Source organism: Lampetra planeri, chromosome 26 (genome assembly GCF_965212315.1).
Source record: "Lampetra planeri chromosome 26, kcLamPlan1.2.h2, whole genome shotgun sequence".
In the NCBI taxonomy this organism is placed as follows: domain Eukaryota; kingdom Metazoa; phylum Chordata; class Hyperoartia; order Petromyzontiformes; family Petromyzontidae; genus Lampetra; species Lampetra planeri.
In genome coordinates, this window is record NC_136132.1 from 12,781,343 (window position 1) to 12,805,024 (window position 23,682).

Below are 23,682 nucleotides of genomic sequence, written 5' to 3' on the forward strand. Positions count from 1 at the left end.
GGAATATAAAAAAGAGGGGGACAGCTGCTGAGGCAGCTGAAGAGGCAGACTGTCCCCCTCTTTTATCTTCTTGATGACGAACACTTGTGTTGCGATCGAAACGTCGTAGTTTTTATTCATTTATTTTCTATTTTATTTGAACCTATCTACGTGACTTTACCGAAAGACCCAAAGAATATGAATTCCTGCAGTCACGAAACCTTTAAGTGAAGATTGTGGTGGATGGTAGCGCCTCTAGTGGCTGCAGAGGTGACGTGACTTGATGACGCGACCCGATGGTGGCAGCCCGCGACACACTTTCTCTTAACACCTTCACAGGACAGTCCGAGGAAAACATGGACGCAATATTCATGATACAGTGCACTCGATGATTCGAAGCGTGCATGGTTGGTTTAATATCGATGTTCATCGATCGCGAGGTGGTGAGCGCGCTGCGCTGCCAACACGGCGACCCGAGACCGATTTCCGCTCGCGAACGACAACAGTGGCATACATTTTCATCGGCCCTGTGCCTCCCACCCCTGAGGTCGACTCAGCCTGAAATTAGTACAGTATCTGGTGCGGGGTGTAAACGTCAGCGTTGGGGAGACAAAGGCGGCCGGGCGTGGTGTTGGTCACCCACTCCCGTTTGTGTCACACTAGCCTCAACAGGTGCTTGCTTTACAGCACTTGCCCCAAGGCTACGTGTGTGTGTATATACTGTATGCGTGATAATTTTCTCAGATATAAAAAAAAACATTGACCAGGTTCGAATAAACGCTGTTCTATTACAGCAACGGGTGGGAGCGGTGGCACAGCGGTTAGCGCATCGCATGCGATGAACCCGGCGACCTGGAGTCTATTTCCGGCCGCGGTGAACATCGGCGAGGCGTGGATATCTGAGCAGATCTCTCCCCTTTCATCAATCTGCACTGGCCAGCGTGCTCAAGTGTGGCCAAACAGCCATTGTAACAGACACGTCCAACAGTGGATTACAAGAGGAAACAAAGTCATAAGTAGACTAACGTTTCGTGCAACGGCCCCTGTAAGCAGGGAGAGGGCGTTACTGACTTTGAGTGTGGGCAAGATTGAATTTGTTACAACTGCGTGGCTCTTGAAAACAAAAATCCCGGAACACTTTGATTCGACAACGACAGGTTTGAATTGGCACGAGAATAGTTTTCCATGAGCAGACAATAAGTCGAGCTTCAGAGCCCCCGCCAAGAGTTATTAATGTCATGCATTGTCGTCGTTTCTTGGATGTCGCGTGCGATCGTGCGAGCCAGCACGGACCGGCATCCCCGTGCATGTCCGTACCACTTAGCACGCATGTGGATGCGTTATTCTCTGGGTATTCACGTGCCATATCCGCGCCTACGCCTATAACTTTCACGCAAGGTGTACTCTACATGTAATAACCATATATGACAACCGAAAAATACCATTCTTCAATCACACTGCGGCGTTAAAAGGGCGGCGCGGTGGCCAGATGTTAACTACTTCGCCTGGTATGCAGGAGGTCGTGGGTTCGACCCCGATCCCAACCCTGACACCTGTATATAACAAGCCACTCCGTTGAGCTATCATTTGTGATAGGCAGGTCGCTTCTGGAAAAGAGCTACATAGGTCAGTGGGCCTTACCTGGCAAACATTTTTTCGTGTTTTCGGCAATGGTTCTTCTTTGTAGCTGCATATCTTTAAGGCCACGTTGTTGGTAGCGAATGTGTTCTATTGTTTGTTGTTAGTCGTTATTGTGCACCACTGCCAATGCAGCAGCATCACCAAATAACTTGTCATATTATAACAGTATATCATATACACTACAGGGGAGCGGTAGCGTAGTGGTCAATGCACTGTGCCATGTGGGTACGTGAGTTCGATTCCCAGCCACAGCTGGTGTCTGATATCTGTACGATCATGGCACGCACACTAATACCCGCCATTCGCCAATAAGTGACGGTGAGGTCACCACGGCGCACGTGCCAGGCTAGGTGCACTTTGAGGCGACGTGAAATGTTTAAGGCTCGCTGACAGATCACGGGACAGACCCAGGTGCCATGGGTTGACTGACTGAGATGACTGGCAGATGTATTCTGCCAACTTGCTGCATTTTATCCGCACGGCACTCCAGTCGTTGTTGTGAGCGTCGATGCTCTGCCTTCCGTTGTTGTTGGAGGGCGACTGCCTCCAACTGCCCAGCAGCGTTCTTCACGAGCCTCCTCCATAGAGGTCGATCTTGACACCGTTGGTCCCAGTCTTCGGCAAGTCCACTCAGCTCCACATCCTCCTGTACCACATCACCCCATCTCTTCTCCAGCCAATTTCGTGCCCGTTTAGCCCCCTCTACCCGGCCAAACAGAAGCTGCTTGGGCATGCAGTGGCTAGGCATGCGGGTTACATGACCCAGCCACTAATGGGAATGTGTCCAGATCGTTCAAAGATTTGTGAGTTTCTCACGCAATCCAGCCTGGTTACACCCAGGATAGATCGTAGGCAGGCTAGCCTGAATGTTCTCACCTGCGCAGATGTTACATTCGAGGGGTCCACGTTTCACAAGCGTAGAGAAGGGAGGGCATGATGACTGTGGCTGAGAAGACCCGAAGCTTCGTGTGGAGCGACAGACCAGGTAGCTTTCACACAGCGTTACGCAGCCGATGAAAATATAATGCGGCCCGCCTGATTCGGAGTGAGACCTCTGCTGTCAAACCGGAGCTGGTGATAAGCATTCTGCCCAGGTATGGAAAACTCTCCACTCTCTCCACAACTGCTCCATTACCAATGGGGAGTTGAGGAGGTGGAGTGTATGATGGCACAAAATACGCAGCCAGGTGCTTAGTTTTGATGGGGCTGATGGTAATGACCCCAACTCTTCGTGGCACACTTCAGGTTGAGCAGCAGCGCCTCAAACTCCTCCTCTGTATGAGCAGCAATCACCAGAACATCATCATACATAATATGGTTGACCAATAGGAAGCCATCCCTCGACCGCACCCGGGCATCAAAGAGGCTTCCATTGTATCTGTACTGATTAGCTTGGTGAAGTATGGTCAAACAACCCCCATGACTTACGTGTCGCTTGACCCCATCAGACACCCTTGCAAACGAGATGTGCCTTCCCAACGGACTATCCAGCAAATATATCTCATGGATATTATTGTAAATGACCGATAATACTCATGGATAGATGCCCTCATCCAGCAAAGGATTGCCAAAGGGCTGTATTTGGTACTGATTTTAAGTATTATAATACTGCGTGCATGCGTATAGTGAACGTGTACCTGTACCCGTGTGTATTCTATATCTACACGCGCATGTAGCCCTGGAGCGAGCGGCTGGAAACTGGAATGTCGCGAGGCCAAATCCTGGTTATGGTCGACTCATCCCACCGTCATCTCTCAGGGGTCGATAAAATTAGCAAACACTTTGCGGAAAAGCGCAAACAGCGGTTGTTCTTTGCAGAGACCGGGCCCACCGCCATCGAAATGGAGAATGTCCTACGACTGGCCCAGGGTTGTCGAGAGGCGGAGAGTGAGCGCCGCCTCGATGCTCATTTGAGCAGCAGGAAATCACTCCTCCTTTGTAGTCTGTGTGGATGCCGCGTGCCACATGTAATTACATGGTTATAGGCACTGCACAATGTATCCCGAGTTAAACGGTTGTGTCTGCCTTCGCAGATGTAGACTAGAGAGCACACTATAGAACTCGCGTGTAACGTCTACGTCTCTTAAACTGTCGAAATGTATTTCGGAGAAAATACCGACATTTCTGGAAATTGTGTAATTTTATTTTTCAGAGCCTATATCTGCACACACGCTCGTGTGTATGTTTGCATATGACGTTCCCGTCGTGGTGCTGACAGTCAATATGCGTTGCACGTATATATTTAAATTATATATTCAACACAAAGGAATGGGACACGTCAGAGAGGACGCGTACAGGGGAGATGGAGCGATATAACTCAGTTACGTGTACAGCTGCTCTAGGTAAATTATTACATCGCAGGATCGCGAGAGATGGTGGTGGCTTCGGGGAGGCCTTCATCCAGCAGTGGATTGACCATGGCTGGCCGATGATGCGGGCGGATTATCAATTACATCGCAGGATCGATTGCCAGTGATGATGGCATGGCGAGATATTCATCCAGCAGTGGATTTGCCACGGAAGATGATGGATGGAATATATGACGAATGCGCAACACAAAGGAAACATTTACATCGCTGTCATAAATAATTTAGGAGTCACGCGTGGTGGGTGACTGGGCCGGCATTTGAGCGAGGCAATCGGAACACACCGGAATTTCAATGCGATGCCCTTTAGCCGCATACTAATTATTTCTATCATCTTGATTCGGTACACATTTAAAAGATGCCCCGGGACTCTAGACGCATCGCCCCATATCAAATTTCCAATCAAGCGCCGGAACAAATTTCTATTCATTTGTAAAAAAAAAATAAGGCAGACGGCCCCAGGAGCCGCCGCCAAGACGGCAGTGGCCATTGATTTGTGTCGGCCCGGCCGCGCGTGTTTTTCAATGGGAGCTGATTAAGTGAAACGTGCGCTCCTATCGGCCGTGCCATCCGCCGCTCGTGCCTCGCCCGGTAATCACATCGCAGCCCGCGCGCCCGGCGCGGCCCCCGCGGGCGCGCCGGCTTATCAGGCGCGGCCACGCCGGCCCGGGTGGCCTCACAAACCCAACCCTGTTGAACCAACCCGGCCCAGCACGGATATCCCAGTCAACCCACTCAACCCGGACCAGCACGGCGTTCCCAATCAACCCAGCCTGGTAAAGCTATCCCAGTCAACCCACTCAACCTAGCCTGGCACTGATCTCACCCAATCAACTCACCCTACCCAATCACCCCAACCCACCAAACCCATATAACCCTACCAAACCACCTCTACCTTACTCAGTCTACTGAATCAACTCAACTCACCCAACTCTATCCAAACCAACTAATCCACTCTTACCCAACTCCACTCAACCCAAACGTAACCCAACTAACCCAATCAAGTGCGTGAGTGTGTGCAGCCGTGCACAGCGTCGCGCCACCATTCCCACAGAGTCAATCCCAGGGCTTCATTTCAACCGGAGCTGCCCAGGTCTTGAGCTCAACAGCGCATAAAACACAGCCCGTCTGTTGCCCAACACCTCGCCTCGCAGCATGCCCGGGGGTCAGCCATTCAATCGCTATGCAGGCTCAACCCAGATCAGCTTCCGAGGGGGGATCTGGAGGGGATTGGGGGGCAGGGGGGTATAGGGGGGTACGGGGTGGATATGTGGGGTGTGGGGGTGAGGCTGTTGGAGTTGGGGGACTGGTGAGGGGGTATAGGGGAGGGTGGTATAGCGGGACATGGGAGGAGGGGCCAAGGTGGGTGGAGTTGCGGCGGATGATGGGGGGCCGGGGAAGTGGGCATAGGTGGAGGGTGGTATGGGGGGGGGCTCCGCAGGGGTCCCCGGTGACGTCACGCCCCGATCGATCCCAACCGCCTGCGTCACGTGACGCGGCCGGCAGCCAATGAGAGCGCGGCGTCCGGCTTGGTGCCGAGTGAGTGAGAAAGGAAAGTTCGACCGAGAAGAGGGGGAGCAGGGGAGATAATGGTGATGAGATGGTGGGGATACAGTGCTCGTGGTGGTGCAGCACGCACGATCGGTGACCGCGGAGCGAGGGCGGGACCCGCTAGTGCCCGGCACGACGCGAGTCCAGGAGGGTCCGGTCGCTCAATCCTGGAACCCCTCCGGCACAACTTCTGCGCGGCTCCATCCCGCGCCTCTCTTCTCCGCACATCTTCCGCTCCCTCCAGCTCGTGGCGCTCCCTGCTCCACCCGGTGATGTCCAGCACCACTGATTTCGCTCCCAAGTGACTCAGTAACTTAACCTCCCCCTCTTCCCTCCTCTCAACATAATAGCTCCAGCTGTCCCCCCTCCCCCCTGCGCTCCCTGCTCGCTCAGCTCTCCAGCTCCCCCCTACTCTGCTCAGCTGTCTTCTCGTTTTCCCAGTAACTCCCCATCTCCATTAGCTGTCATCTCCAGCCACCACATTTCTTCAGCTGCCCCTTGCTAAACTCGCTGTCTCCTGCTCCGCCGTATCTTCTGACTGCCCCCCTCCCACCTTGCTCCGCCTGCTTTACAATGGAGGATGGAGCGACTCTCTGGCCGTTGGATGCTGCGGGCAGGGAGAGATGTCGTGGCGGCGGCGGGAGCGAACTCAGCCCCAGCCACCATCACTTCGTCTTCATCAGCCAGCTCGTCGCTCCTCGGACACCTGCAGAGGCTGTGCGGGGGAGAGAGGCCGCGCCGCCTGGACCTGGGGGATGGCGGTGGCGGCAGGGCGCACACTCGGAGGGTGCGTGTTGGAAACTGACCCGTGCCCGCGGGGTCTAACTTACTGAGCGCAGGGTGATTGCTTGTAACACACATGCCGTCACACAGACATGCAGGCACATACAATCACACACGCACACATAAACTCAGAGCTACACATATGCATACAAAGACAACGATCCCCCGCATAGCCTTATACTGTTAGCGAGTAGCACTTGTGAATACCGGCACGGCACACGAGGGGGTGGGTGGCCAACACCACGCCCGACCGCCTTTGTCTCCCCAGTGGCGATGTTTACACACCACACCTGGCACTCATTCGAGGCTTTGTCGACCTCGGGGAGGCCCGGTACCTGTTCAGATAACCATCGATGTTGGTCGTGAACGTGAATTGAACTCGGGTCGCGACACAACCACCGATGTGCATACAGGCGTGTACACAGGCAGGGCACGCGTACAAAGATAACGATCCCCCGGGTAGCCTTCGAGACTGATGCTAGCATTGGCCGGGAATCGAACTTAGATGCTCCGGGTTCGTAGGGCATTAGTTTATTAGCTAGCTTGCTGCGCCACACACAGACGCACGTAAACACGCATACATACAGACACGTGCAGATGCATACACGCCCATGCGTGAATCAGAGGTCGCAACCGGGTACCCGATACCCGTACCCTACCCGATACCCGGCTACCCGTACCCGGCCGGGTACGGGTACCCGTTTGCGACCCTGGTGCGGCCGGGTACGGGTAGGCCGTGAGTCACTGGTTAGTAACCGTTTGTCACTCATTTCCCAACGTCTTGTCTCTTCTCACAATTTAAGTTCCTAGAATCAACCCACCCGCGCCTGCAAGATGGCTTCATCCCAGAGGTCGCAATCAGTAACCCGATACCCATACCCTACCCGTACGGGTACGGGTAGGGTACGGCCGGGTACGGGTACCCGTTTGCGACCCTGGTGCGGCCGGGTACAGGTAAGGAATCAAAACCCGTTTGCGACCTCTGGCGTGAATCCAAGTTTAACCACGCTGTTACCACGCTGATCTCGGGAACCATGCAGCAACAACAGCTGTCCCATCAGCTGGTGGGCCGGAGCCAAACTAGCATCTTACTGGTAGAATATTTTTCATTGGGAACGGTTGTCTATCACGGGCCTCTCAGGCACAACGGCTGTCCGATAAGTTGATGGGGAGATGCCAGTCGGTTAAGGTGGAAATAGCTGTTCACTCGGTTGGACGTGAAGGGCTGTCACGTAAACAGCTGTCAGATTGGCTGTGCAAGTGGAGGGGATACAAAGAACAATTTAATGTTTTATTTATCCAGGAGAGCGACACTGAGTTCGAGGACTATTTTTCAGGACGGTCCTTCTTCCTACATTGGGTTTTCACTGAAAGATGTTTTCAGCCCGTTGATGATTTGTGTTTATTATACACAACTCCAGAGCACCCGGATAAAACTGACGTGCACGAAGGGGCAACATGCTATACAGATGGAAACAGATGGCGATTAGTCCACTCGCGGTACTGCCTTGTCCTGGCCAGCCAGGGTAGTGTGGCACCTCGACGCCCACGAGGAAGTATCACAACATCTGTGTGATCCACCAACCCTAGCCTCCACAGTTCTGGATGACGGATGTCAGGTGTCTGTAACAGTCGCCGGATCAGCTGGTGAGTGGAGTCCGTCGAGTGCCTGTCAGGAGGAATATCAGTCCAGTCAGGTGGACAGGAGGGTCCAGTCAGGTGCCTATGTAAACAGCTGTCTCATTGGAGGTACTCTACAATATTAGGGGGATAACAAGTTCCTGTGACAACGGCGTCAGCTGGCCTAGGAGTGGTTGTCAAGTGTCTGTCAAGACACAAAAGCTGTCCAGATAGCTGGACAGGAGGTTTCTGTCAGGTGCCTATGTAAGCAGCTGTCTGATTGGAGGTACAATCGTAGGGGGGGATAACAAGTGCCTATGACACCAGCTGTCTCATCAGCTGGCGTAGGAGTGGCAGCAGCAGCAGGAGATGTGGTTGCCGTGTTGAAGTCGGGCTCCACCTGCCCGCTGGCTGGGAACGCCGCCTATGAAGCGAGAGATTGAGCCCGGCGTTGATGCGCCCAACACGTGTTGTGTGTGGTGGCGGGGATGTCACACGGCCCGTGCTGGGGGGCCCGAGAAATGGAGCGGGCCACGTGCTGTAGGGCCCTGCCGGAGAGGGGAGCAGCGCGGTGACCCAATTCACGTGTGATTGCGGTGGTTATGTAAGTTCTTTATCGTAAGTGATGCAAAATAGGAATAGGTTTTACCCAGTGCCGGATTAAGCTAGTGCGGGTCCTTTAGCATATGTCATAAAGGGGCCTTAAATATAAAAAAAAACACAAATATTAAAAACATTATGTTTTTACTTGCATAGTAAAGTAATTGTATTTTTTCATTAGCTATACAGCCAGATAATACGACAAATCGCTAGCCTTGAACACCCAGTCGTTCATAAAAGTTATGTAAGTGCAGAATCACTGAACTTTAATTGATAGCTTCAAAGCATTTAGCGCGGGGCCCTTGAAAGTGCGGGGCCCGTAGCATGTGTAGCTACTTTTGCTACTAGGATAATCCGGGACTGGTTTTACCCTTTATGGCAAAAAACCAGGTGAGAGTGGGGTTTTCCCCTTTTCTCTGGCAACAAAACAGGTGTTAAGATGTTAAAACACCAAACTGAAACCTTTTACAATGAATCATGTCTGCATGAACCACTTATACTTGTGGTCAGAATGCAAACAAAAAACATACAGTGATAATATATGGCATTGTCTTTGAAACTGATAGGTCCACACCAGAGACAGCTTTCTTTCGAGCCTAGTCTCAAACGGTGTTAGACCAGAATACGCCAAAAGGCTGTACGCCTTTTGATTAAGATGTTCAAACACCAAGGCATCGAGTCTGCATTCACCACACATACTTTGTGGCAAAACATGCAAACGAACGTGCTCTGAGAATATTTGAGAACACGTTCGTTGTGCCCTGGACAACAACGTGGCTCTTCTGAACGTGCCCCCCCCCCCAATATTCTGTCATTTTGACCGCGCTCAATAGCGTCAGCTTTTTCCCTCCAGGCCCCCCACGCACACAAATAGTGTGACATGTTTACAGACATCGAAAGAACCAAAGAGTAAGCATAGGGGGAGTTTGACTTCTATATTTTGGGGGGAGGGGGGGCAAGGGTTTACTTTGTTTAATTAATTTATAATTTTAATGGTAAACTACTGAAAATAAATAAATAAAAGTGCCCAGTTTGGGGGGGGGGCATTGCCCCCGGTGCCACCTACGGTGAACGTGTTCGGAAAACGACCGCCGCCGCGCAAACGTAGTCGAGAAGTGACGAGCGGGGCAGCGTCGACGGCACGGGGACGCCGCTTCACTGCGACTCAGAATCAAGGACACTGTGCGTAAAGGTGGTCACAGGTGTGAACATCTTCTAGACGGACACGTGTACCGTGACACCACCACTGTGCACAAATACTGCACGGGGGGGGAGCGGGTACCGGTAGTGGCATTAATGCCTCGCCGAACGCGGGGGGATTTACTTTGCTGGAAAACGCCGTGGTGTGTGGGGGGCAAAAAACCGCTGTTCTGCTGCGATGCCGGGGTCTGAAATGATCGCCCCATCCCTGTTTGTTTAATCCTACACGAGTTCCCCCCATTGTAATCACACACAACATACATAACATACGTGGTAAATAAAAATTGGGACAACTTATGCTTTGGGGCCATGATTAAAATTTGCGTTAAGTGCACTGGGCACGAACCACCACCATTAATTATATTTATCAGCAGAGGTGGGACAAAGTCATTGTTATGCAAGTCCAAGTCGAGTCGCAAGTCATCAAATTCATGACTCGAGTCTGACTCGAGTCCAAGTCACATGACTCGAGTCCACATCTCATAGGTGGGACAAAGTCATTGTTATGCAAGTCCAAGTCGAGTCGCAAGTCATCAAATTCATGACTCGAGTCTGACTCGAGTCCAAGTCACATGACTCGAGTCCACACCTCTGTTTATCAGCCACTTGGCAGTCAACACAACAGCGCGGACTATGTGCATGGGTGACGCGCGGAGTGAGACCAGCACGAGTGCGGGGGTGGGAAGATGGCGACGAGGTATCCATCCGCGGCATCGAGAACACTCGCGGGCCATGCACTACTTTCTGACGCGGTGCCGTTCATCTTAGTATCGCCTCGACTCGAAACCTACCTCAATAAGTAAAACTCAACTGTTTAAACTTTTATTTGACCAGGTAAGGCCTACGGAGCTCTCACCATTGCATACCTGTCAACCCATACGTTTTGCCCGTATTCTTGTACAGGGGAATTAGGCAAAACGTGTCTATTTGTGTTTCTCCCTTGTGATGGTACTTTGTAGGATGAACGTTGAGATCTTTAAGGGCACGGGGTGACCGTTAATGTTTGAATTGGTCTGTAATAAGGTAGGCACTGGTAAGGGATTGACCGGGTATGCAAATGATAGCCTCAACGAAGTGGCTCATCGTCGCGTGGACATCATTTTATACCAGGCGAATACTCTGAAGGCATTTCTATTCTAAATATGGAGGGCAAAAAAACCGGGACGACCCCGAGAAAAAGTCCCGCCACCTACGGGGAGAACGCGCAAACTCCACAAATGTCACACACCAGTAGGCCTCGGCAAGGTAAGGTAAAAGTTAAAAGGTAAAAACAACGAGTCTACCTTTACCCTACCTTTTACCTTACCACAATACAGTCACTCTACCCTACCTTTTACCCTTCCGCAGGTAAGGTAAAAGGTAAAAAGCAACGAGCTTACCTTTTACCCTTACCCCAAACAAATTACCCGATTACAGGGTAATTACTAGGGAACTACACATGAACAAGGTTTATAACGGTAAATGCTAGGTAGAGCGCTTTATATTAATATAAAATACTCTAGATGATTCCAATTTTACACGCTTTCTTTTAACTCACTTGTCGTATCCTCAAATCTTGTAACTCAATTTTTACTCACTTCCTAATGTGGTATCGACTGCAAACTTCGTATACTTATATCATACTGATGACAATACTATATTCTATCATTAAACAAATATTTATTTCTTAACATTCTCTTTTATATGTTTTGTTTTGGCTTGGGTCTAATTGTCCACGCTCAACTGACGTTGGCTGTAAATCACGGTCCCTGACGTTATGGCAAGCTTCGGGGCCACTTCGTGGAGTTCTGCCATTACTAGTACATTTCATTAAAGCGTGTTTTTAAAAAAGTTTTTAAAATGAAATATTACTTATTAAATGGAGGCCACGGACTGCGCCACGGAGCTTTTAGCGGTAAACAAGGTACCGTATTTACCGGGTAATACTTCACGCTACCTTTACCCTACCGGGTAATTCTTCCGAGCTACCTTTACCCTCCCCTTTACCTTGGCATGTCGACATTTTTACTTTTACCCGGTAAAAAGGGTAAATTACCTTACCTTGCCGAGGCCTACACACCAGGCGTGGGGGTCGAACCACGACCCTCCTCCCGTGGAGCAAGCGAGGTCCCCCACACCACCTCGCCACCGCCTGCCTGCGGGCGGGCACGGGGTCACTGCTTTGTGCTCCGCTCTACAATCCTAGCAGTTATCCACCTTCCCAACACGCCTGGATTTACTCGTCTCGCTCGCTTGTGAGAATATCTTTTAGCGTCCACAAACTCCGCACAATTTAAACTTATTGCACTTTAGCTGGTGCCCCCTTCAGCATATCTGGCTGTAAGCAGCACCTGTTTATGTGTTATTGACATTCCCTGTGATTTACCTGCAGGCTTACTCAGCCTTTGCACAGGAAACAACAAACACTCCTAGGCGCTCGAGAAAATATGAAGCAGAAATACAATATTCCATGGTTGCTGATTAAGCCGCCGTGTGAGCGAATGTGTTTTCATCAAAGCCACGGAAGTTATTTTTTGCCACTTAATATGTGACGAATACCAATAAGGTGGTTGGAAAATATAAATGCGGTCACTCCCGACAATGAATCCGGGACACGCCGGCACTCGATGAGACGTTTTGACCACAGCAAAGGAGGTGGTCACCGTCGGTCCGTACAACTGCGCAGGTTGTCCTGGTTGTGCTGCTGGATATCTCTCCGTTGGCTTGTCAGGTTCTGCACGATGAGCAAACTGAAGAAGCTCCCAGCATGTGGAGAGAAACGTCGGACATCATGCTGAACAACACGCGCCACAAATAAAACACGCGGTACACAACCAGAAGACCCATTTGAGAAAGCTGTCATAATTTTGTCATCCTTCAGACTATCGTCCTTACTAATGATCACTCTAATCGTCTCTTGCTGTAAGGCAGTTCCACAATTTCTGACGTACGTTTCAGACACTTGAAAGATGTGAGCAATCATTAGTGTCATCACGAAGTGGCATTTTTACTTGGCACAGTGTGTCAACCGATTAGGACTGTTTTTGTTTCTCGTCAATGCTGACATGATTCTGGTTGCTTCGTCTCAGCTCTCCAGCACGTGACGATGCAGGGGGAGCTCTGAGCTGCTGGCACTGAGTGATCACTCCTCCCACCTCACCTCCCACTGCCCACTGTCTTCTGCACCTCGGTGGTGCGAGTTGGACTTGCAGAGTTTTAGCCATCCTAGGTAAAAGTTAAACAATCTTTACCGTTTTTTAAATGCCTTAGAGCCTCTGTTACAAGAATGAAGCTGTAAACATCCTTTTGCTGTTCCTGCTCAGTTTGTCATGTTACCTTTCGATCACGTTTTATTGTAAAATAAAAACCTGTTTAGTTCACGCTTGCGATGGCTACATTGCCGATTGCGGCACATCAAACGGCACGAATATAAATATCTGATGGTTAAGACTAACTAGCAACCAGCGGACAATGACATAGACTAGCAAAACAAATTAGTACCAAGGTACAAAACCTGATTTCTGATCAAAATAATTGATTTTCCTTTGTAACGTGAGAGAAATGCTCGTAAAATACTCGAACCAACTGACTTTCTCATCCATACTGGGATGGTGAAGGTTCGTTCAGTTTTGTGTTCATGGAAAGTCGTTGATTTATGCCGTAAATAATCTTTTCCCATCACTACACAATTACTTAAAAAAATATACCCCATAAGATGTGTATATTATTCGGATGATCTTGAAATGTTGATTACTATTGTGTAATTTGTGAACACATCTCACTGTTCATTACAAGGCTGGTGTGGCCCCAATTTATATTCACGAGCCAATATGACATTTTAACAGTCGTGGATTGGTGAAGGTGAGAAGCCGGGAACGTAAAAGTAGAGTACAACAGTTGATTTTCATGCATTGCCCTCTGCTGCCCAGCATGCAGCCCAACAGGAGCTTATAACCTGCTGCGCATGGTGGTCACTCATCTAAGCACTAACCGGCCTCAACCCTGCTTAACTTCTGAGATCTGATGATATCGAGCGCATTCTGAGTGATTTGGACAGTACAAAATTCAGGTGCAGGTTGTACCGCACTGTTAGGAACGATGTCCGACGTTTCGCTCCACGTGCTGTGGGAGCCTCTTCAGGAGCTGCCGCACGTGAATCGAAGCATCGGACTTCGCCTGTCGAACTACACGCAACGCGACCCAAAACATCAAGAGTTTGGCGCAGAAGCTCAACCGCTATGCCCTCCGCACTTGCCATAATACGATGGTTGTGATGCTGGTTTTCAAATCGGCGTACATCTCTTCGTGTGTGCAGATGAAGGTGGAGTTGATTGAGGCCTACGTGAGGGACCTGACGGAGCAGAATGAGCTGCTCCTGCAGATCGTGGGCAGCCTGCAGGCGGAGGCCGACCAGCGCATTGCTGACATGATGAAGAATATCGTGGTGAGGCGGGGAGGGAGGGGGGCAGCACCATCAGGCTAGCACGTCGCGTGCGGACTACGGTTCGTGCAGACCGCAGAACCGTGGCGCTCTACGCAAACCCATGCCAGGAGGCTTGGAGGTCCGGGTGCTGAGCCAACACTTGAAATCCTGGGTTGGCGGCAGGTTACAGCTACTTGTGATTAAACCAGGTTCTCAGGACACGAAATTTAGTTCAGCACTTAATTTGGCAAAATTTGACACGGAGAGATAATTATTAAATTCAACACTGATTGTCATGTGACGAATATAATCTCAGTCACAAAGTCGATAGTAAAGTGCAGTCCCCCAGCGCAGTGCTTCTCAACCCGTTTCACTCCACAGCACTCACCCTTGGGCTCGCTCGACCGGCTCGCTCGACCTTTGTGGCACACCGAACCAAAACCTCACGGTGGGCCCAGGTGGGTGGCTGGGAAGGTGTGGTCGCTAAGATAATTCACGATCATTTGTTTATATTCATTTTATTGAGAACAAGGAAATGAAGTGGCGCTACTAACTGCGTGAGTTTATTTGCGTTTATTGGAGTGTCACGGTATCTGTGTATCACTGTGTCTCCATGTGAGTTTATTAATGTGTGTGTCTTGTGTCTCTGTGCGTGTCGGTAGTGTAGCAGTTAGCGCGCTGCGCTACGAACCTGGCAACCCGAGTTCAATTCCCGCTCATGGCCAACACCAGTGACGATTATCTAAACCAGTTATGGGCCTCTTCTAGGTCGAAAAAGCCTCAAATGAGTACCTGGTGCGGTGTGTAAGCATCGCTACTCGGAAGACAAAGGCGCTCGGGCGTGGTGCTGGCCACCCACCCCCTCATGTGCCGTACCGGCCTTCATAGGTGCTCGCTTACAGCACTTGCCCCAACAGTCTGAAAAGGCTCTACGGGGGATCTTTGTGTGTGTCTGCATGCCTCTATGTGTCTCAAGTAAATAAATGAACATTCATTCCATGCAGGAATTTGGGGGGTTGAGGAAAGTGTGGCAACAATGATAATATTACAACAACCTGAAGAAATCCTCTTCAGGGTGCTTTACAATGTAAATAACAGCACTTCCCGCGCATGTGTATTCGTGTGCGGGAGCAGAACATATGCACACACACACGAGACAATCACAATAACACCGGCACCGTGCAACGTCTTGGAGCGGTTTAAGGTGGACTGTGCAACACCTCGATGTAACTTTATAAATACCATCATTGCACAGCTAGCTCAGTGTAGGCTTACAATGGAAGGACATTCATACAAGTCCCAGTCTTGTTCAGAATAATGGAGTTGTCGAGGTTGGGCAGGCTAAAGAATGGTTGTCTGTTACATTGATTTCAAGACTGGGGATGTGATAGGTGCCTGTTGCTGGGTTTGAGGTGGACTTCCCATAGGATTGGACATTGGGCCAGCCTGATTTATAATAGATTTTTGGAGGCTACGTAATGATCTAACCAAATTTGTGTTGTGAGACCCTCCAGCACGCAACACAACTAAACTAATTACATTGTTAAACGCTCGTACACCACGTTTAAAGGTCGGTTCTCGCGACCAAATTCAACAATGTCCCATTGCCAAAATGCTAGCGCAGATGACCGATGCCCCCGCAGGCCTGGTCTATCTTATCTCCTGGCTCGCCCCACCAAATACAGAAGGACGAAAAAGTAGTCTTAGCGAGCATATGTCGCGCACATTTGTGGACGTACCATATTCTCCATCGCTGAAGCCTGAAACGCGACATGCACCAACCGTCTGCGTCAGGGAGCCCAAAGCATCCACAGGTGTGGGCAAATATTTACTCACAACATGGACGAATGTCCAATAGAATAAAAGAAAGGGTCGAGTTGTGCATCGTTTAGCGTTATTGCGCGTATTGAGCTGCTCCTGCTGCCATTAACCATCCAATGACATTATAATTGGTAGCCCAGTAACGATTCTTCCTCTGCAGTAGCTTCAGGAATTGTCACGATTTAGGGTCGCGTTTTGATTGAATTATGGATTCTCTTTGGTCTTAGTATTATCCAATGTACCGGTAGTTTGGTCTGTCTCATATTGTTCGTTATTTTAAAGGGAGCAATTGCATTTAATATGCATAAACGGTAATTGATTAGTGCACGCATTTGGCTATAGCTTCGGAAGTATATTTAATTAAATTGTTTGCAAGTACTCACAGTGGTGAGTGAGAAGACGTGCTCAATGTGCAACCCAACCCGGTAAACCCCGCACTTGAATCGACGATCTGCTACACGCCTAACGGGTGTTTTACATTTTTCTATGCAATATATCCAGGGTAAGCCCCTGCGCAGACAAGCGGGCACATGGAACACTGCGTGAGAATTTAATAATGAATCCGTTTCAGTTAAATCAACGCGCACCACGCTCACCCTTTCTTTCACCAATGAACTGTGAACGTTGATACAACAAGGGGACCCAAGAGCAACTGCACTCATTAAACCCCCCCCCTCCCATTGCTGCCCAGGAAAACAATGAACAACGGTGGATTTACCCAGCCTGCTGAGTTACTCGTGTCTCTGCTTGCAAGAATGTACACGTGGACGTTAGAAGGAGGCAACCATATTGACTCGTGTGATCTAAAACAAAAAGTAATTGACGGAAGAGATTTGTGAATAACCTTGCACGGTTAAAGACAGCCACCTATACGGAGATGCCCACAGATTAGCGTCTCCCACGGTGTAATGCGGGTTTTCTGGCGGTGGGGGGTACATAAATATTGGAAATAAATTAAAATGGCACCCTTACAGCTCAACAATTAACGACTGCGTGCAAAGCATTGCCCACGTGCGGGTGACCTTCGTCGCAGCGCAGGGACACTGTGCACCAACGCAGTCCCAGTTTGGTACAGTGCTGCACAATTTCTCCTTTGTAAATTGTAAATGTGGGTTTACTCTCTAACACACCGGTGTGCTGAACTCGTCACTAATTGGCATGTTTTTGTTTACGTGACAAACCTTATGAATTAGCTGTGTTGGGTGATGGCAGGTTTAACGACGCATTTATAAACCTCTTTTATGAATCTTTTATGAATTCCTTATGCATCACTTGCATTGTGCTTTTCAAGCATTGGCTTTTGCGACTTTAACTGGATTTAGTCTTGCTTTTTTACATTACATACAGAAAGCATTACAAGCCATTCATATATGAACTAAAATAGGTCTTCATGGAAATAACAGGATTATGTTAAGATAACGAATATACTGGGGCAACCCACACCATGAATTAGCCCGTGATTTCGACTTACACAGTGTAGAACTCTGACTGTAGCAGAACCGGCCTTGGTGAAAGAGTCTGTAAGCTGACTGATAAAGTTTGCAAGGCAGCCTGTGTAATGAGTGGGTGGGTAGTCACACCTTGTACAACAAACCTGCTCATATAATTGGACAATGTTTAAAATAATAATTTACAGTTTTTGTTAAATCCACTGCCGGATGAAGGCTTCCCCTGTGTTGCCATCGGGATTTTTTTTACCATACTTCACCATGATGCGGTCGTTGTGGGTTGGTAAATGGGAGGTGCTCAGGACAAGTTTAGATGTCACCCGCCACCGATGTTAGTCGTGCCGGGGAATCGAACTCGGGTCATCGGGTTTATGATGCCGCACGCTAACCACCACGTTGCCGCTTCCCCCATTACTAGGAATAATTACCGATGCTAAACACACAGTCTGAATGTCTAATGCAACTGTTGTTGATGTAAAGTGCTCCAATATTAATTTTAACATTTTCGTGTGTTTAAGCGGCATGTTTATCTTAACGGGAATTAAGCAACACACGCCAGACAGCAGCATGACATAAACCCGCCAGGCTCATTATCATGGCCCTACACACAGCCCCATTCATTACCACCGGTGGTGTCGTGACAGCTGCTGCAGCACGCTCACTTCCTGCATACGCAGGCGAAATACAGAGTGGAGCGTCTGATATCGCGGGCGCATTTTTTTTCATTTGCAAAGCTTAGTTTTCGGCAGGGTGGCATCTCGCCGTTGTTTGTCGGTCCCACGTAACGTTCGGGGGCAGCTGTGAACTCACACGGAATGGAGCGGAGTTGGCAGCGGCGCAGCACGCGGCCTAAACAGTGATACACGAGTCCAAGTGGGGTGCTACCCTGGGGGGGGGGGGGGTGCGTCACGGCTCGCGCTGCCCCTACCAGGGCGGAGTGCCTTCGTGCCTTCCATTGCCAATGAGGTTTTAACATCCACGTAGAAATTTTGGCAAATATTTTACGGTCCTGAGATTAACCCTGGGGGTTTTTTTTTCTCCCTATCCACCGCCATCCTCTGCCTCTTTGATCAGCCGCCGTGTGGAATGGTAAACATGGAAGACGTCCCCGGCAGCCCTGGTGTGTGTGCTCTCTCGCTGATGGGCATTGTGCCTGCTGGGATTCTTCCGTTGAGAGCGACGCCGACAGCTTAGGGACGTGTGATCAGAAAGCCATATCTCCGATTTTATTGCCATGAAATCTAAATGCTAATATCCATAAGCTTGATACAAGACTTTTGTGTGAATACCATGACAAAGGTTGCATTCAGGATTCGTTATGAAGGATATTTAAAAATATATGTTTTCGTCTATAAATGTAGTTTTTCTTTTAAAAAGAGGTTTCATAAACTGATCAAAAGGACAAGCGTGCACCATGCTTTCCCATATAATCGCTGCTGATGCTCACATCTTGCGACGCAGGCACACACGTGCCACGGCAGCCTCGCTCTTGTTGAGTCTCCACTGAATGGAACTTGTCGAGTGGTGTGCTTAAGCCCATAGTTGTGCAAATAGTGTCGCGACGGGCCTGTAGCCAGGCATGGCCTCATCGACGGTGACTGTGCAGTCTCCTAGGCCTTACAATGCCCGTTTCACATACGCATCACCCACTAGGGTCGGTGTACGCTCAGAAATCACTCAATTTGGATTACATAGAGCTATCGTTGCCCCCTACTGGCAGACAATGCCGTTTGCAGGCCAGGTGCTGAGCCATCTTGTGCCACGCAGGGGTGGCTGCCCCTGGGGGTGCCCTTTCAAATGCTTGATGTGATGTAAGTTTCTTATCATGGGTCTTGAGACTTTCTGACGTAAATGGCTTACTATAAAAAATATATATAATTGTTAGATAGCGGCTGGAAAAAGCATAGTATACAAGTAACATCCAGAGCCTCCAGTCCCCCAGATAATGTAGGGGATGAAAATGTTATCTGTGACAAACTCCACATATGGAAATGCAGCACGTTGACCTTGATTGTTTTTTTTCCCCCAGCTATAGATCTGGCTGTGAAGCGGCTTTTGCTTGGACGGTCGAGTGCCAGAGAAGTGAGCTCGGGGACAGACAGTTTAACCCTTTCACCCATGGTGTAATCTCTCTAACAAGGTCAGCGCCCTCACCCACACTACAATGTGCTGACCTGTGGCATGCGAAGAAAAGTGTTGGGGAGGGTCGGCTCAAACCACTCTGGGCAGCGGCATCTCCTCGCTGCCGTAGCGCGAGCGCTGCACATTGTGAGCTCACAGTGTAAGGTGTAACAAGTGCACGGGTCCTTGTTGTAATTTGATTTGCTCCCTCGGGTGGGAAGGTTGAAGGTGAAAGGTTACCCTTCCCGGGTAGGGTCACGGTTAGTGAGATATCACCGCTTCGGTAAATGACGTAATGGGAAACCGCGTAGAACCATCCCTTCCTTCTTTCTGTGCCGTTTGCACTTGACCGGGTGCCGCTCCGTGCAAATAAAGTAAAATCTTCCCCACCACCCACCTTTGCTCCACCCTGCTGTGCAGGAGAGGGTTAACGGTGTGCGCGCGGTGTGCGCAGGAAGCGCGGCGGACACTGCGCGGAGCTCCGAGCCGGGCGGACGCTCTGCACCGCAAGAACGTCGCCCCTGCAGGAGGAGTTGGGTCGCCCGTTCGAGGCTGCGGGGCACGGTGGCCCCAGCCTGCCCCGTGACGTGAGCACCACCCTCCCTCCCCCACCACCTTACTGGCTCAGGTTGTGGCATGCGGTTAATTGTTAATATTTTAAAAGGTTCGTCCCAGAGCAAACTCTATATTTTTTTCCACTACTGCGGTATAATCGGAGCTTACTTTTTCAGCGAGAGAAATAGATGTTTTGGCTCGTTGGAAGGTTTGAATAGGTTATAGATGACGAGTAGCCGCAGTCATAGTTCGAGGTATACTGGTGTGGAAATATTTTTATGATGGTCGATTCGGATAGACCCGGCTGAAATCAAGTATTGGGAGTCATATGTGTAGATACACGAGTATTCATTTGAATAAATATACATGACTCGTCCTCTCCGCAGAACAATAACCTTAGTCCATAAACCGACAATTGGCTTTCTGGAACAATGTTATCTAGCAGATGTCTTTTAGAATGAAAATTGTGGATCGCTTTTAAGAATGCATATTAATAATTTAAGGAGCATCTAAATGTTACTACTTAAAACCGTGCGACCAATGTCACGTATTGGCAACACTTCTAAATATACATGTAGGAAAACGGCCTGCACATTTTCAAGTGACCGCCTAGTGTTTGAGCGAGAGGCGGTAGAATAAAAGTACGAACTGTTAGAAATTAGAATTGACCATCGGGGCCCCTGCGACAGGAACACCGACGCTGCCATGTGTGTGTGCGTGTGCGCCTGCATGGGAGAGCGTGGGGGCAGGAGGCCCTGTCACCCACACGTGTTTTTAATAAACCGGCTCCCACGACGCCGCTTGGTCGGCAATTGAGGCCCTTTCCTGGGCCTTTGTGGCCTATGGTTGAATTGCCCTCACGTTGACATGGGCTGGCGTTTGGGTTCGGGTTGCTGGGGGAGGTGAAAGAGGAGAGAGAGAGAGAGGAGGGCGCTTCGTCGTCGCTGCCGTGGTTGTGACCCATGGGGGCTGGGAGGAGGGAGCAACTCCATGGGGCAATACGGTCACTGCTTGCATCCACACTGCTGCGATTATGATGTAATTGACTGGTATCTGATTTGACCTTTGCTGTTGAATTATACAATAAAAGATGAGCTTTTATATTCCAGCGCTAAATACACGGCATGCCGTATGGCTGGGTGTCGAGGCGCGCGCATGCGCGCGCACGCGCGCACACACAAACGCAATCTAAATGTAATATCAAAGCGACACGTTAATTTACTCTCTGCATAGAGGAATACAAATAACGCTGCTGCACCACTGTCTTTCACAAAAGCCCATGAGTGCAGTGAGGTACGGCCATGCCTCTGTGGAGGATGGCCCGGTCTTTACTAGAGCCCTGTTGTGGACCACCAGGCGTGTTGCACACCCAAGGAGAGCAGTTTACGATGCACGCGCGAGATGTTAATGATCGGCAATTTACGTATTATTGGAGCTACATCTGGTATTCGTTTAGAGCTGATTGATATTGTTGACTTGAACCTGCGGGTGACCTTAAGAAAGGAATTTTTTGCCAGCTTTCCCTCTCATCCTTTTGTTTGCAGTCTTGACAGTAACATTTGACGCTCTCTGCGATTGCTGTGTGGCTATCGACAATTAAAGAGGAGCTCTTTACCATTCTGCAGCCACACTGCCCCGCGCTCTCATTTCGTTTCTGTCCGCAAATCATTCGTCGCCGTAAATATTAACGCTTGATTCACCCCCTCGGCGATTACCGGAGTGCGCGCCGCTTGTACGGACCCTCCAGTCGTGGGTGCACAAGTGTGCGTTTAGCGCGGGACAATGGTGGGGTCGCGACCCAGGCCGGCTTGAACAACCGGCGGCGGCCGAGCGGTCGGCAGGAGCTCGAGCAACGTGAGGCAACGCGTCCGAATGGCGGATCTCGGCGCGTTCATCGCGACGGGCCCCCGCTTTCCCGAGCAGCGGCGCGCGCGAGCGATAACGGGCGGGCGTTTCGCGGCGCCTCTAAAGCATCCCGACGATCGCACGGCGCACCTCGTCCGAAATTGGTGGCGGGGTGTTTGAGTGGCAGATCAATATGCCTTTGTTAATAAGATGACCCGACGTGTACGGGGTGCAAGGGTACCCGTCAAGGACAAAGTGCCGACTTGCTGCGGCACAAGCATGGCTTCCAGACAGCCTTTGAAATGTTCTTAAAAAGGATCCTTTCATTTCCACGTGCGGCAAAGCGTTCTGCAGGGTTTTTCACTGCCTCCGCGGCGGTCTTGCGGCGCCGCGCGGTCCAGCGTAGGCAAGGCGTGCGTTTGGCTTTAGTTGCGTTCAGGATGAATTAGTTTTAAATTAATATTTTGGTCTCCATTTTACGCTTGTCGACGCTTTGTAAAATTGTCCACTTTAAATTTAAGAGTTATGTTGGATGTGTATTTAGAAAATAAATATTTTATTTGTTCTACTAAAAACCTGAAATTCATGCTCTTGTAGAAGATATTTTTTAAAAATCTTCATTACAGGATTATTTTATTAGATTGATTCGGCCAGAAAAAAACGAACATATTTAGCGCACATTTTTAAAAAGTTCTGCAACATAGTAACATTAAAACAGTTATATTCAACTTTAAATATTACAGTTCAGCAACTAAAAGAAATAAAGTGAGTGACGCTCATGCCGAAATAACGGCGGACAATAGCGCCGCTGTTCGCGCCGATAGTTGTTTGTTCGTTAGCGCCATTAATCGGGCCTGAGATTGGCGAAAGACATCGATACCCGCGGTTTAAAAAATGATATATTTTCCGTAAACTATGGAATGGTTCCACTGTAGCGCCACCGCCAACTTGGCGCCCACCCTGTGCCTGGGCACTCGCCGTTCTCTGCCCGTGCGCCCACCCGCCTGCTCGCACAATTGTGCTGTCCGCTGGCTCACGTGCCACCTGCAGGCCGGCTGCCTCGCTTTCCCGCCACTCGCTGCCCATCCCCTGACCTGTTCGCTAACATACCGCCTGACGGCATGCCCACTTGTCGTTGCCTGCTGCTCGCTCGCCCACTGTCCACCCACCCGCTTGTTCATTTGCTGCCCGCTCGCTTACCTGCCTGCCGCATACCTCCCCATCTGCTCGCTCGCACACTTGCTTGTCCGCCAGCCACCCGCGCACTCCCTTGCCTGCTGCTTGCCCACCTGCTCGTTCGCCCGCTATTTCAACGACCGGCCGCCCGCTTGCGCACCCGCTCAGTCACTCGCTTGCTGCTTTTCCACTCGTTCGCAAGCCCACTGCCTGCTCAATCGGTCGCCCGCCCGCTCGCCCGCCCGCTCGCTCACCCGCCTGCTCGCTCTCCGCCTGCCTGTCCACTCGCTAACCAACCGCCCGCCCACCAGCCCGCCAGCCCGCCCGCCCGCTCGTCAGCCAACCCGCCCATTTGTCTGCCACTGTGCAGCAACGCTCGTTTGCGTGTAGCCCTAATTAACATGCACAGCGAAGTGTCCTCATTTACAATGCAAATCTCTCGGCAGCTTGCCATGCCGGGGCCGCGCTGCGGGGCTGCCTGTTAATTATGCACAAGGCTTTTAAGTAGACAGCGATTTGGTCTTTTGCCAAAAATCCGGATTTCATCTTCTAAGAAAAGCAACGCTTTCAGGAC

At 50.1% G+C, this 23,682-nt stretch overlaps 1 protein-coding gene across 28 annotated transcripts in view; it reads left to right on the forward strand.

Annotated features, from left to right (window-relative positions):
- Nucleotides 1–5,510: 5,510 nt before the first annotated feature.
- LOC144727773 (uncharacterized) overlaps nucleotides 5,511–23,682 on the forward strand; it is a 140,569-nt gene continuing 122,397 nt past the window's right edge. For 20 of the 28 annotated variants that reach the window (XM_078606849.1, XM_078606857.1, XM_078606847.1 and 17 more), the window contains exons 1-5: nucleotides 5,511–6,324; nucleotides 14,035–14,163; nucleotides 14,524–14,600; nucleotides 19,441–19,551; nucleotides 19,987–20,119. In XM_078606849.1, the coding sequence (XP_078462975.1) occupies nucleotides 6,118–6,324; nucleotides 14,035–14,163; nucleotides 14,524–14,600; nucleotides 19,441–19,551; nucleotides 19,987–20,119 (657 nt within the window). In that variant the 5' untranslated portion in view covers nucleotides 5,511–6,117. The other 8 variants (XM_078606871.1, XM_078606867.1, XM_078606869.1 and 5 more) reach the window with 8 other exon arrangements.